Source organism: Falco peregrinus, chromosome 4, assembly GCF_023634155.1.
Source record: "Falco peregrinus isolate bFalPer1 chromosome 4, bFalPer1.pri, whole genome shotgun sequence".
Lineage (NCBI taxonomy): Eukaryota > Metazoa > Chordata > Aves > Falconiformes > Falconidae > Falco > Falco peregrinus.
The window spans coordinates 106,137,374-106,152,549 of NC_073724.1; the positions used below are offsets into that span (position 1 = coordinate 106,137,374).

Sequence of the window (15,176 nt, forward strand, 5' to 3'; positions counted from 1 at the left end):
GCTGCAATAGCAGAAGGCCGTTGAAGGTCAGACCTTTGCCTGGCTGTGAACAGTGTGGTTACTCTTATCCAAGGTAAGAGATTTTTTCTCACCAAGTACAGCATACTCCACATCAGCTAGGACTAGATAATAGTTAATATTTTATCTAATTTTAAACAAGATGCAGGGGATGACCCTGGTAATTACAGAGCGGAAAGCTTTATCTCAGTGGTAGAAAAGTTAATTGGAAAAAAATTAATAGGTATAAAACACTTAGATGACTATGAGCTGATAAAATGAACTCAGAATGCCTCATGTATGAATAAATATTTATACAGCACCACAGCATCGTACAAGAATGCTAAAAGACCTGACACCTCCTTCAGAGAGCAAACAGTCAACCAGACAAGATCAGGCATGGATTAGAAGCTGGTTAAGAGATAAAAAGCAAAGAGGTGGAAGAGTTGAGCAATTTTCTGCATAGGAAGTGGCTATCTGTGGGTGCCCCCAGCACACGGATTAAGTGTTATTTCATGTATGATCAATCTGAAGGGAGGTGAACAGAGAAGTCGCAAAAATGACAGCTAGCACAGGAGGTAACATACTTTTAACAGCAGAGAGGGCTGTGAGGGATTTCGGGAGGCCTACGTAACTACTTACAAATGCATTTTAGAAAAGCAGCAGTCAATTGGGATGAGTAGTCTCAACTATTTATTCATATAGCACTGGGTGTGTGAGGAGAGGAGGGAGAAATGAGTGGTGGAAGTTGGACTAAAGGTTGCATATTGAATCACTGTGAAGAGCCACAGGAAAACAGTTGTTTAATGCAGTGGTGATAGGAAAAAGGTAAGTGACAGTCTTCTGCAGGAATAGAGGTGAACAGGTAATAACAGCAAATATTATGGCCTGAATAAATTGGCGGGGTACTTATACTGGTTTTGACTGTTGGTGCTTAGAAGGATACAGGCAGGGGTAGAAAATATATATAGAAGCAGAAAACATACATCAAGAGTGATACAGGAGAAGATACAAAAAGCATTTCTAAGGAAAGTTGCTCAAAAGTTTTGGATAATTTCATTTAGGAAAAAAAACTGGGAATAAGAGAGGACACAGTGAAAGACAGAAAATAGTGAATAGTACCTACAGGAAAATTTGGTCTTCCTAAATAACCTTTTATTTAAGAAAAGAACAAGAGAGAGATTGAAAGTGAACTAATTTAAAATTACAAAAAGGAATTTTATTTTTTTTTTGCACAGCAAATCTGTATAGAATTTAAACCCTTAAATATGAGTGGTGCATAATTCAGAAGGATTCTGGGAGACCACAAAGTAACATATAAACTGAAGAATGCTGGGTCACATCTGCTTCAGAGCTTAAGCCAAATACTGACAGTAGCTAGAAAAAAAATTGCTGAATATAAACATGTTATCAAGCACTTACTTTTATGAGATGTTTGGGAGCATCTGGTGCTGGGACACCAGAATACTACGCTAAGCAGGTAATGGCCAGAACCAGGATGTCACTCATGACTTATGACTGCCCCAATTTAATCACGTCACACTAATACATCACTGCTAATTTATTTCACTACTCCTTTGTTCTCTGAAAACCATATGAATTCAAGACAGTGTTTCAGCTTTAACATTAAATGGTTTTTGTAAGTCTAAATTTAAACTTAATCCCTTAGGGACGAATTAGCAGCTCACTGAGCAGAAATTTAACCAAGTGGCTCCCATTAACATGAGTGGAAGTCATGCAGATAAATTTATGTATGACATAATAAAGATATGTCCATTAATTTTACTCCAAAATATTTTCCACTTTCTTATTATTATTAGCCACGCACAGCTAATCAGTTTTATTCTTTATTCCCCTTCGACACTTATCTCTAATATTATTTAAATGCCTGGCAGTAAAGGCACTGAGGACACACCTCTCAACATGACAGTTTTACAACCGTGGAGCTGGTTTACTTTTTTTGAAGCCAATTTGAAACCCACTAACCTTAAACAAAAAAGCTTTATTTGCATAACTAAGGAGAGGGCTTCACACTTTATGAAATCTGCAGTGCTGTCAGTATAGTTAAAAAACTCTGCCTTCTGCTGCAGAAGAATGTAGGCCAGATTCAAACACAAGTCTCAATTACTTTGATTTACTTGCAAAAGGCACCAGATGGAAGTATAAGGTAGTGGAGCAAAGAAGGTATTTGTAGCAGCTGAAACTGAATCCTGCAGACCCCAGACCGCTTCTCTTGCTGGGCTGATTTTGCTGACCGCTGTCATGGAGGTTCATCTGCTGAGCTCCCGGACCCGCCAGAACAATTTGTCCTGCACGTAGATATGGTTGTTTTCAACAGTAAAAATGCGATTTGAAATCACTTAAAAGTTGTCTGGCATTTCTGAGCTACCCAGTATTTCTGGGTGAGAAAGGTGGGCAAATTTTCCAGGAGCGACAGGTTCCCTTTTTGCTTTGTAGTCAGTGCCTTGCAGTGCCGGAGTAGCTCTGTGACGGCAGCTGTGGGGACACTAATGCCCAGTGTTTGTTGAGAGAGAGTCTTCTAGTCCAGAGAAGCTTCAAGGTTATCGTCTCCTTATGCTCTTAACATTTTTTAGTTCCCCTTTAGTTCCTATTCAAAGCCTCACACTGTACCCATCACTGAGTGCTCCCTCCGAGTATCGCAGGGCTAATAGATATCACGTGTAGCCTTTAATTTCCCCAAGCTATGAGTGCTGCTCCAGTTCCCTGGGCACACTGTACAGCTCTTTCCTATCATGTCCAATTTTAAGAAGTAATATAACAGCAGGGAAAATGAGAAAATAAGAATGCCACAGTAAGGGGTATATTTTTCTTTATTAGCATTTCTGGGAAATGCTAATAATGAGATCTTGGGTCTTTTTTATAACCTGGAATATATAACCTGGAAATCTGCCATAACTTTACCAAAATACTCAGCAGTTTCCAGAAGTAAACGGGTTCATGACTTGAGTAAACAGATAGTTTTATGGGTGGGTTGTTTTGTGGTTTGGTTTTTTTTTTTTTTTGCAGGAGTCTTGTGATGCTCTGTGGTTTTCCATGGCTTCTGGGTTTGCTGGAAACCAGAGCTCATGGACAAATACTCATGACTTACCACACATAGTGTCACAAACCCTGCAAACTAGTCTAAGAGCTGGCAGTGTCTCAAAACATCTCTCAGGCACAGTCTACCATAAGTGATACTGAGTTATGTCACAAGGCTCTGTGCAAGGGAAAGAAAAAGCAGTATGTGGAAATGGGTGCAGCACACCTTAATCAAATGCTCACATCTGCTGCTGACTTGCTATAGGGCAGCTGAAATGAAAGCATGTTTTCCATTGCAGTGCATTTCTTTGGAAACGTCTGGAGCTGCACTTTAAGGAGTGGGGGCTTTAAATCTGGAGATCACCCAGCCCAGAGGAGTTGTGGGGGATCTCAGGCCAGGACCCAGTTCAGCTTGGGCTGTGGCTGTGTGATCTGCCCAGCATGCACATGCCTCAGAGAAACAAGAAATCGGTTTCCCCGTCTCATTGCTGTAACTGATGAGATGTGAAATGAGTTTCCGTGAGGAATAAATGCTCTTAAGGTAGCAACCAGAATTTGTCAGAGTGTATAAACCTCTACACAGTGCTGAGCAACACAGCTAAAAGGCATGTAAAGAAAAAAAGCCAAGTGGTGAAAGCTGATTGTATCTTTTACCCACTTACTTGTCTCTCCTGTAAAGTCTGATGCATTTTTCACTGTGTATATGATGATTCTTTTCACCAACTCCCACCCCCTTTTTGAAGCATTATACCTCCATTCAAGTTTCATATAGACTGGAGATTGTCTGGTGCCTTCACAGGACATACATGCAATTAATTTTCAACAACAAGGTTTAGATTAGTGTTAATGTGGCTACTTCATAATCTCTTGCTGCCCTGAGAGAGGTAGCAGGCACCTCAAACCACCTACACAATACTAAGTCTTCATACAAATTACTGGGGCACAGAAACAGCTTTAACTGGACCCAACATTGTAAAGGGAAAACAAGACAGTAGGGAATATTATTAGGGAGAAAAGAACAGGGGAGAAAATAAAGAGGTGACATGGGACTTTACAAAACAGAGGTGTTGAAATGGAGTTGAGAAATGTAACTAATACAATTTGTTGTTGTGAGGGCTTTTTTATTATTTTTTCTTGCTTATTTTTTCAGAGAAATTAGAAGCAAAACTTAAGGAGGCACTTGAAAGAGTAGGTAATTGTCACCATGTCTTTACACAGGGAAACATAAGACAACTGGACAAAAATTGTACAAATGCTGCTGATATAACAAAGGAAATTTGCTAAGGGATTAAAAAGAGCTATCATCATCAGACCAGTGTGCAAGGAATATGGTCTGACGGTTGATTGTCCTGGAGTTGATAGTACATGCATAAAGGAGGTAAAAGGTTGTTATGGTAATAAAGGCACAGAATTAACCTGACAAAAGAGTTAATGCATAGAAATATTATACAAGAAGCAGCAATGGGATTTATTTGGGATACAAATACAAGGAAACAGAATGAGTCAGAAATGACTGCTAGGTCACAGGATGTGCAGAGAGGGCACAGAACTGCAGTGAGAGAAAAAGGTTAATTTTTTACTAGATGAAAATGAAAGTTCTTGGAATGACATCTGGAAGTTAAGAAAGTGAGACATCCTGTGATACATGTCTGAGCAGAGAAGCAATTTGGGAAGGGGAACACTTGTATCTGGTCAGTGAAAAAGCAATAGCTGGAGCCAATAATGCATGACAAGATCACCAAGTGAGGGTCTTGTTGATGTCACATATGTCAAAAACATCATAGCTTTAGCAACTGTTTCAGATACCTGAATTTAAGCCAGTTAATTTTTTTCCCATGTTTGCTGTGTTAAAACTAGGTGTTTCTTATTCATACAAATGAAAAAAAAAATAGAATCAATAATCCCATCTACATTTAATAATCCCTTAGTTTAAATGCTACCACTGATCAGCAAATGAACTCCTTTTACTTGTTCCTGATATCCTATAATTATCTTTGGTAAGAAAGAATAGAGCTTTGGATCTGTGTTGTTATTTTAGGCTATGTTCCTACTAGAATAAAGGTCCTTGTGCTAAATTACGTACCAAATTCCCATAATGCTTGGTTTCTTATACTCAGGGCCCAGCTAAACTGTGTGTGACCTTTGGATTAAATAACTTTCAAAAATTGCAGAGTAAGATTTTTCATCTGTATCACAGCTTGGATCTGTGTTGAATGTTTTGCACTTTTTATGCTTCCTCTTTCATGAATCTCAGACAAATATAATTTGGTTTGCATGCTAGAATGATGGTATTTTTAGATGAGCAGAAGGAGATTAGATAATGCTGCATAGCAGGATTTTAAAATAAATTCTGCAAAGTACAAATTTCACTATATAAAATAACATCCAGAGTTGCTCTCCATCCTCTGCCACTGGAATATGAAGCTAACCAGATACTTGATAAGCCATAGTCATGTCATTATCTGTGGTCTTCTTAAGCTAATCAGAACAAAAAAGAGCCAGTTTTTGAGTGAGGCTTCAGACTTCTATTGGTGTTTAAACTGTTGGTCAAGAATTTAACAAAGAACATTACTGTTCTTCCTAATAAATAAAATAAAATATAATAAGTAAAAAATAGCCATGAGCAACTAGATATGCCTTTTAAGATTATTATTATTATTATTACTATTACTATTACTAATACTATTACTATTATTACTATTACTATTAAGAAGTGTTGAGTGCATTTCCTACTGCTCTGCTTGGTATTAAAACAGGAATCAGCCATCGTGAACTGACATGACTAAATGTTGCCTGGCTTCAAAGGTAAATGATACATGGCTAGGACCATCAGCAAATGCTGGAGGGAGTGGTTCACTTGCTCTACACATCTAAAGCTGTGAGTCCATCCTTTGGGCTCCTTACCTATTTATCAGAGTTAGTCCCACCAGAGGTGGGTGTTTGGGGTGAATCGTTCTCTGGAGTCACCTCTTTGTTGCTGCTTCTACTGTAGAAATGCCAAGTATGGGTCAGGGTGGACACGTTATCTCCGGCTGGGTCCTTTCCCCAGCAGTCATCACCACTCTGCTTTCCTCAGCCCCTGATCATGAAGTGCTCTTACAGATCTGCTGGGATTAGAGGGGCCATTGGGCTGTTAGCTCTGACCTGTGTGCCATAGGCCACTGGAGAGCACCCAGCTGCTTCCAAAGCAAACCCAAACTTGTACCGCATAGCTTCTGGAAAGACAGCCATTTTCTGATGTCCTCAAACAGGCTGGAAACTCCACAGTTCCTTGGAAGGCTGTCCAGCCCATGAGTCAGCCTGGCTTAAAACAAATGTGCCCTAATTCCAGTTTGAATTTTTCTGGCTTCAGCTTCCAGATACCAGTTTTTGTGGTGGCTTTGCTCTCTCATTTAAAGAGTCCTTTAGAAACAGTCATCCAAATTCAGTGCACGGTCAATAAGCAAGATTCCTGGCAGGGAAATGCGTGTAAGCATTTTCTTTATGTTTCTTTCACCTCTGCCCCCAAGGAAAACTATGCAGTGGCCACAGTCACCTCAGCTTGAAACCTCTCAGATGCCCAGGCATATCTACAAAGTAAAATGCCATCTAGTGTATTGGTGTGCTCCTATGGAGCTGTCTGCACAAGAAATGCTGCAAAGTCCTGATACCCCTTTTTGTGTTACCTATAAACACCAATTCCAGCTCAGAAACCAAGTCCTCTGTCTTGATTTTTTTTAATTGCTTTAATATTTCTATGACCATAATTCACTCAATGTTTGATGAAGGAGATATGGATGTAGTTATATACTCTTTGTGAGCCAATGATCTGAACAGATAAGGCCCACATTTTTATTAGTAATGACAGACATTGGTTCTTTAATTTGAAATGGCAAGGTTATTCTTTTTTGCCCACACAAAACAAACCTATTGAGTATTTCAGACCTGACTCATCCATATTTTCTTACAGCTACTGATCCCATCAAAAAAAAAGCAGTAAAGTGTCCTGAACATAATTTTTCGAACGCTTTTTGTTAGTTCAGTACTTTCTCACCTTTAAGGACCAGATCATGTAAATGAATAAAGAGCAGCTATTTTGAGAATAAAGGGTTTTCTTTCAACTACTTGATCACCAGAAATGGCCTTACTTCCTCATTCTTTTCAATTCCCTTGTATTTAGCTGAAACTAAAAATATTAGATGAATATAGAAAGCTTTAAATATCAGTTCCGTGATAGGCTATTAAAGCAGCCCTGCAGAGGGATCTGGGCAGGCTGGGCCGATGGGCTGAGGCCAGGTATATGAGGTTCAACCAGGCTCAGTGCCGGGCCCTGCCCGTGGGTCACACCAGCCCCAGGCAGCGCTACAGGCTGGGGCAGGGGGCTGGGAACTGCCCGGTGGGAAAGGGCCTGGGGGTGCTGGCTGACAGCCGGCTGGGCATGAGCCCCCAGTGTGCCCAGGTGGCCAGGGGGCCAGCAGCGTCCTGGCTGGTGTCAGAAACAGTGTGGCCAGCAGGGCCAGGGCAGTGACCGCCCCCTGTACCGGGCACTGGTGAGGCCTCACCTCGAACCCTGGGTTCAGTGTCGGGCCCCTCGCTGCAGGAGGGACGTCGAGGGGCTGGAGCGTGTCCAGGGAAGGGCAGCGGGGCTGGGGAAGGGGCTGGGGCACAAGTCCTGTGAGGAGCAGCTTGAGGGAACTGGGGTTGTTTAGCCTGGAGAGGAGGCGGCTCAGGGGGGCCTTATTGCTCTCTACAACTACCTGAAAAGAGGTTGTAGGCAGGTGGGGGTCAGGCCCTTTTCTCAGATAACAAGCAATAGGACAAGAGGAAATGGACTCAAGTTGCACCAGGGGTTTAGACTGGATATTAGGAAAAATTTCTTCACCAAAAGGGTTGTCAAGCACTGGAACAGGCTGCCCAGGGAGGTGGTGGAGTCACCGTCCCTGGAGGTATTTAAAAGATGTGTAGATGTGGTGTATAGAGACAGGGTTTATTGGTGGGCTTGTCGGTGCTGGGTTGAGAGTTAGACTCGGTGATCTTAAAGGTCTTTTCCAACCGATTCTATGATTCTATAATTTCAGCTGTGTTCAAACACTGCTTTCTTTCCTGTCCTGTCTGGGGAAGTGTCTGCCAATTCATTTTTCTAGTCTTATCAGCAAAGCCATATACTGTGCTCATGTTTCTTAGTGTAAAACACACGGAAAATCCCCAAGCTCTTGGGAGGTCTACCAGCTTATATCCAGCCCACATCTTTGCTGTCATCCCATTGCATACCTTCATTTGCTTTCTAATGAAGAAAGCAAAGGTACCTACCCATGATCTTGCAAAGTGCCAATCATCTGAATTTGTTATATTTTGATGAAAGGCTTCATTAAATAAAGAATTTTGTTATGGCTTCAAGTGTCAGCAGCTGTACTTGATTTTAAAAGTATGTTTTCTTTGAAGATGTGGTCTATTTTCAGCTCTATAATAACTGCAGCAACCTGACTGGGTTCAGTTCCTCTGTGTTTTGGATGACAGTGTAGTACAATGAATTGTCCTAGGGTTCATCAATATTGAGGCGGTCAATGTTTGAAATCAATTGAAATCCATTATCATTTTCTTGCTTTAAAAAAAAAATAAATTGCATGTCTCTGCATTTCTGACAGGGAAAAGTAATTATATCTTCCCAACACATTAAAGCAGCATGTCTGTACCTTTCTTAGGCACAGTCCTTCCTCTCAGTATTACATAGGTTAAACAAATTTTAACACAAAAGGGAGGACAAAATAAGAGACTGTGTTCAGTGTTTATCACTTTTGTTACATCCCATGGCCTTCATAATGTCCAGGCATTAATGGGAGAGAATATATGGTCTCATCCTGAAGGCTGCTCAGCTGCCTGCCCTTCCCCACCTGCCTTGTACAGCATCCATGGTTAACCTTTGGTGAGTCATTCACACTTTTGGGGACTTTCTAATTCTGTTAAAATTGCTAATATTTTGTTGATCTGGTATGCAGCCCCTTATTCCCTCTCCTTCCTGAGACCATCTCAATTCTTGTATGGTGTTACAACATGGAAGTACAGGAAGTACTTTGTAAAAAAAAAAAAAAGAGGATTATTAATTGAACAACAGTATGATCTTTTAGTTAGGGAGCCTGCTATTCAGGGCAGAAGTGTGGGTGTTTCTGTGGTTGAGAGGCTGAAGATGTTTACATCCCACTTGAGTGGTTTTGGCTGGTCTTAGACAGGACAGATTTCTCTCCATCTTTTGAACAAGCAAGACAAATCTAGCTGATTAGCAGTTACTTGGCAAGCTAGAGTGAGTCCCAACAACTGGCCAAGAGGTGGAATATGTTAGCTCTAGTACCTTAGCAGTACCTGTTTTCTGGACTCAAGTGCTTGAGACCACACAGAGCAGAGCCACCCCACCTGTCTGCCACCAGCTGTGGAGCCGCAGCCTTGCTTTCTCCGTGTCCTGCTCCCCATCAGTCAATAAGTGATTTCAAAAGGGAAAGGACCATATAAAGCCACTGGCATTTTTTCTACTAATGTGCTGCAAAGCCTTGAGCAAATCAGTTTCAGATTCTCCATCTATACAAGTCTGACAATGAGGCATATCTTCCTGTGCAATGTGCTGTGAGATTTGGGAAGAAAAATGCTGTAGAAGAATTAAAGTGTTCTTAGTCTTAACTCATTTGTTGAACCTAACCCAAACTAGTATTTGAGCTTCAGGGCAGAAGCTGGAAAGTAATAGCTCTTTTGTTAAACTACTGCAGGCCCATCAACAGCAAATTAATGAAAGAAAAGAGGAGATCCTCCCCTTAACCTGCACCACTATGTGGAGTGGGGTTATGAGCTCTTACACAGCAACTCAGTCTACACCACTGGGCTGGCAAAGCATGCCCCTGCAAACCACCAGGCTCCTCAGCTTTTTCCAGTCCATGATTTACATATTTACACTATCGCAGATTAGATACGATGCAACATTATAGCTGTTTTCCACATATCCACAAGACCTTTTTCAGGGAATGAGATTCATATAAGAATACGGGTTGGAAGGCAGCTCTGGGGGGCATCTAGCCCAATTTCCCATTCAAAGCAGGAGGAATTTTGAAGTTAGATGAGGTTGCTTAGAGCTTTGCCCTGTCTTCAAGGCTTTTGAAACCTGTCTGGGCAACCTGCTCCAGCATTTAAACACTCTCAGTATTCTCTTCTATATAACCATACAGGATTTATTTAGTTGCAGCTTGTGTTCGTTGTCTCTTTTCCATCTTCTTTATAACCTACAACCCTCTTTTTTAAGTTATCAGGGCTATCTTGCCTAGATAAATGTTTTTTAGAATGCTCTTACATGATGTGTACTTCCCTAGGAAGTATTTTGGTCGGTTGGTTGTTTCACATTATTCACAGCAAATTCTTAAGAAATTATTTAAATTGAGGCAGAAATTTTTAAGATAAGCCAACAAAAGTCAGATTACAGAGCAATTCGATGCAATCTGGCACATATTTTGCACAAGCTTCATTCATCTTCAGCTTCCCACAGGCATTTCATTTTTGGACCAATGCTAATGATATGTGCTTCAGAAATTTCAAATTGCATAAAAAAATGTTCCTTGTTCTTTAGAGCAGAAATACTATACAGATGAGAGAAGGCGCAGAGCAATTCAGATATGTATGAGACTGCAAAGACGAGCCAAAGGAAACATGCTTGATAATTCATATGCGAAGGAGCAACTCTGGACATGGTTAGGGAACTGCACGATATAAAGATACCTGATGTAGGAAATAATCCAATCTGTCAAAGCTCCAGGATAAACAGTACAGCAGGATGTCACAGAGTGGTAAGAAAAAGCTGGAAGTAAACCAAAAATGTGTCCAAATTAATGCTGGTCAGGGCCATTAAGAGCTGGTTTGTGCCTTCAGGGCCCCAACACTCTCATCCTCAAAACTCAAACAGTGTTTTCTAATCAGAAACGTTTCTCTTGATCCTCCCAGGTGCTGAAATTTGTCCCCGAGGCTGGGCATCCCAGAAGAAAAGGCAGAACCAGGAACAACATGGCTTTAGTAGATATACAGCTGGATCACCATGAGCGTTGTGATTGTATCTGCAGTTCAAGACCACCCCGATAAAAAATAGATTTAAAAATGAAAAAAAACAAGACACACTAATTGCAGCTTACTGGACTTCTACTTTTAAGCAGGATTGCTCTGAGGACCTTTACTCGCTAATCATTTGAACTTTGCTACTAGCCTGCCTTTGCAATTAGCAAAAATGATTGCTGTGTTTCAACATAGCTATGCTGATTAGTGCCATGGCAGCTAAACAAGTATATCATAGATTTATATATCAGCATCCAAGAATATAGGATTATGGTTATCTGTAGCTAGATTCTGAGGGCTGCGATTTTCAAAGCTCACTTACAGTCCTTAGACACACAATGCCACTGAAATTAAACACCAGTTGCGGTAGCTGGCAGTGAAATAGTGTTGTGTTTCTGTTTCTTACTCACCAGTCTCAACTCTCAAATTCTGCTGCCATTTCTACCTGCTTAGCTCTCCTGATGGTCAGTAAGGGTTTATGGGTATAAATGAAGAGAGAATTTGAGCTCATATGAGTGTAAAATGGTTTGCCCCGCTTTGAGAGGGAACTTTCCAGCATTCTGGCCCAACAGAGTGAGATATGATGAGGAAAATCCATCGCAACATGAAATAAGACATCAGTAAATCCAAATCTCACTGTTTGTACTGGAACAAATCATGTGCTGAAATTAATAGATGCTTTGCCTAAGCCGGAACACTGCTGGCAGTAGTGGAGTGCTGAGGCTGGTACTTTTGCCATGGTGACTCCACAGGAGCCATCACCCAGGCGTTTCTGCAAGAGGGGCTCCTGCCAGGTCCCCTCGTAAATTCCTGTGGGCTGGAGCTGATTCTGGTCTCTACCTACCTGGACTGGATACTTGGCCCCTTACCCAGAGCTGCCCACAATTGCCTGGGAGGAGCCCCCTCTACACTAAAAGGGAGAAACAACCCTCCCCTGTATCCTTCTTGCTGCAGTTCGAGGAATTCCATGTTTCCCCACACAGGCAATGGAGATAGGGCACTTGTTTGTTGAAAATATTGATTTGTTTTGCAGTTTTGTTACTGGGAAACAAAACTGTGCTTGAGATTTAATTATCGTTGTTTGGTTTGGGGTTTGTTTGTTTGTTTGTTTTAAATATGGATTATTATAACTTTGTCATGTATGCATTAATCTTAGTTATCTGAGGTTAGTTGTCTCATTTCAGCTCTGTGTATTGCGATGGTTAAACTGTTGACAGTGAATTTCTTTTTCATTGCATTTTGCTGAGGCATATTAACTCATTAAGCAATGTCTGTTTGTCATGGAAAATGTGCATCATTTATTAACTTCCAGAAGAATATTATTAAACAACACCTCATAATAAAATAAGCACTTTAAAAGCTACAGCATAGCTTCATATGCCTTTTAAAATATTATGAAAGTGCTCTATCTGGAAAAGGGAAAAAAAAAAACCTCCAAACTAGCTTTAAAGGTTTTTAAATGCTGCTCCAAAAGCGTAAAATACAGGCAGATTTAAATCTGGCAAAGAATTGGATTTTTGATCATGAATGTAACAGAGGGAATGGGGCAGCACATTTAATGGCTGAGGTTTTATATTTAATAGCAGGGATAGGCTTCATCATCTTATGTTGCCTCTTGTTATTTCTGTCTCTGGAAGAGTGAAGTAGTTTGACAGCAGTGTTACAATTAGTGGAAACAGGCATGTGCTACAATATAAAATTGAGACACTTCAAGCCAGTATGCTTTAGCAATCTATGATTTTGTTACAAAAGCGCCCTAATGTTCTGACTTACCCTTTTTATCAGCTCAAGTATTTTATAAGTGCTCCTTTGTAATTTTAGCAAAACTTTACTGAAACTTCCTTTAGAAATGTTGTGTTACTTTCTTTCCTGTATTATAACCTTTAAGATTCAAGAAGTGTGGGGGTTTTATTATTTATATTAATTTTTCCTCTCTGGCTCCCAGATGTCTGTTTAAAAAAGCTCCTGAATGCTGACCTGGGAAGTGATTCATCATTTTTCAAAGCGATTCACATTAAAAGAACAGCACTGGAACCAAAGATTGCCGGTTTAATTTTGTAGTTCAGGACTGTTTAAAGAAGATTTCATTCTTTCTCTGTCTTAATAACAAGATTGACCCAGCCCTTCTATAATTTTTAGCTAATTTTGGAAGAAATTTGCATGTGAAACCTTGGCAGTACTGATTAGTTTTGAGACAGTGCACTTGAATGTATACTCCTAACTGAATTATATCTGAATCATGCCTAAGCCCTTTGGCCTCATAGTTAGCATTGGTTGTAGGAAACACCAGTTTCATACGGCTTTGTGCTTTGAGTGGTCCTTTTAATTCCCACCCCTAAAGTGAAAATATGCACCAGGCACCCACAGCACCTGTCGTCTCCCACGCACCTCTGCCTGCTTGCCTACTCTCCATCCCAACAGCCATGTGTTGGGAGGGGTATTTACGCCTCCTAATTTGGGGGATCCAGCCTTTTCAGGGAGCCTGAGTTATTGCTGCAGGCAATTGAGAGAAAGAGGCTCTTCCAAAGTGTACCTTAGCCCCCAGGTTGAAATCACCCAGTGTGGGAGCTTTTCTTTCTTCTGACTGTGTAGAAAGATCAGAAATTAATTTGGACATCTAAGCGAGATACATAAAGGTAGGTGGTACGAATACTCATTTTAAAGACTGAACTTTAGCTTTAGCTAACTGAATTAGATACAGGCAGCAGTGGATGTCAGGGTCCAGCAGAAAAAATCAGCTGTAAAGTAAAAAGACATTGGTATAATAGGGATTATCCTCTTGCTTAATATTGGGTTTACTTTTGTAAATATAGGCTAAACTTATCAGAAAATTTAAAGTATTACTCCTGGGACACCTAGTAATGAATGGAACCATTCACAGCTTCATGCTGCTGTCTGCCATACGGACAGCATGCTGCTGACCAGTGCAGGATAGTCAAGGATGGGCTTTATTTGTGGTGTGGGGATGACAATGTACATGTGAACCAAGAAGAACTCCCCCAAAACCTTGAGCCCCAACCCACAATGACCTTGGTGAAAACAAATACAAGCAAAACTTTTCATTTATTAGCAGAAGTTGCAGAGATGTTTTCCCATACCTTTATTTTTTCTTTTGTCTATGTAATAATTGTTATGTTGTTTACATACTGTTTTAACTTAAAAAGCAAAGCTGTTAAAAGAACTAATCTGGTTCATTGTTATTGGTGGAATTGGAACCCCTCAAAATAAATATATTTTCAAAGGAAATTCAGAAAGATTCCTAATTTCAAACCACTCTCTAACTTTTTATTTACTGTATTCTTCTGGGATAGAGCCTACTTTCTCAAGTGCAATATATATATATATATATATATATATATATATATTTGTTTTTGTTATTTCAGTTAAATGCAGCTTTCCTAGCAGTATTGTTTACTTTATGCAGTATGTAATGTGTCTTATCTTCATGAAAAAATAAATACTGCTTTTGAAAGAAGATACTCTGAGTGATTATTCAGAATTCAGATGAACTAAAACCTGTGATTTGCTGGAAGACACTTCCATAGCCCGGCACCATCCATGCTAGGTGTCCTTGTGAGTTTCAGCAGTCATTCCCACGAGCATCAGGGAAGTACCAAAGTGCAGTTTTGGGATATTCGGTTTGAACCCCCGACCTGGAAGAGCTGACGGCTTCCTTGTGAAGTAGCAGCAGTGTGGCAGCAGCCCAGCATTTCTGGTAGCCAGATTAGGGCACTCCCCCAGACTTTGGGCTGGTCTCAGCCCCCACGGTCTTGGCTTGACTCCAGCAGAGACGTCCTCACTGAAGCTGCTCCTTACTGGTAAGGCAAGCTCCTGCTGAAGCTCTGCATCTCACCTGAACCAGGGCAGAGTTAAGCATCCTATTACTGTGCACAGGGCAGCTGGAGGAACCTAAAGCACCTCTCAGGATGGGGAAATTTAATCTACCTTTGTGAGTTCAGGCATTTCCCCCAGCTTTGGCAGAAGCAAATTTTACTGTGTTCCATCTGGAACATAAGTTTCATAGCTGTGATAACTAACTTTCAATTTAAGGTTTTTGTGTTAAGCTAAAGCTGCCTTAGGCC

At 40.7% G+C, this 15,176-nt stretch overlaps 1 protein-coding gene across 3 annotated transcripts in view; it reads left to right on the forward strand.

Moving 5' to 3' along the window:
- Nucleotides 1-14,510, forward strand: part of PDGFD (platelet derived growth factor D) — a 147,755-nt gene extending 133,245 nt beyond the window's left edge. For all 3 annotated transcript variants that reach the window (XM_005230558.3, XM_027777054.2, XM_027777053.2), the window contains one exon: nucleotides 10,990-14,510. In XM_005230558.3, coding sequence (XP_005230615.1) covers nucleotides 10,990-11,124 — 135 coding nt within the window. In that variant the 3' untranslated portion in view covers nucleotides 11,125-14,510. The remainder of the gene's footprint in view (nucleotides 1-10,989) is intronic.
- Nucleotides 14,511-15,176: the final 666 nt, after the last annotated feature.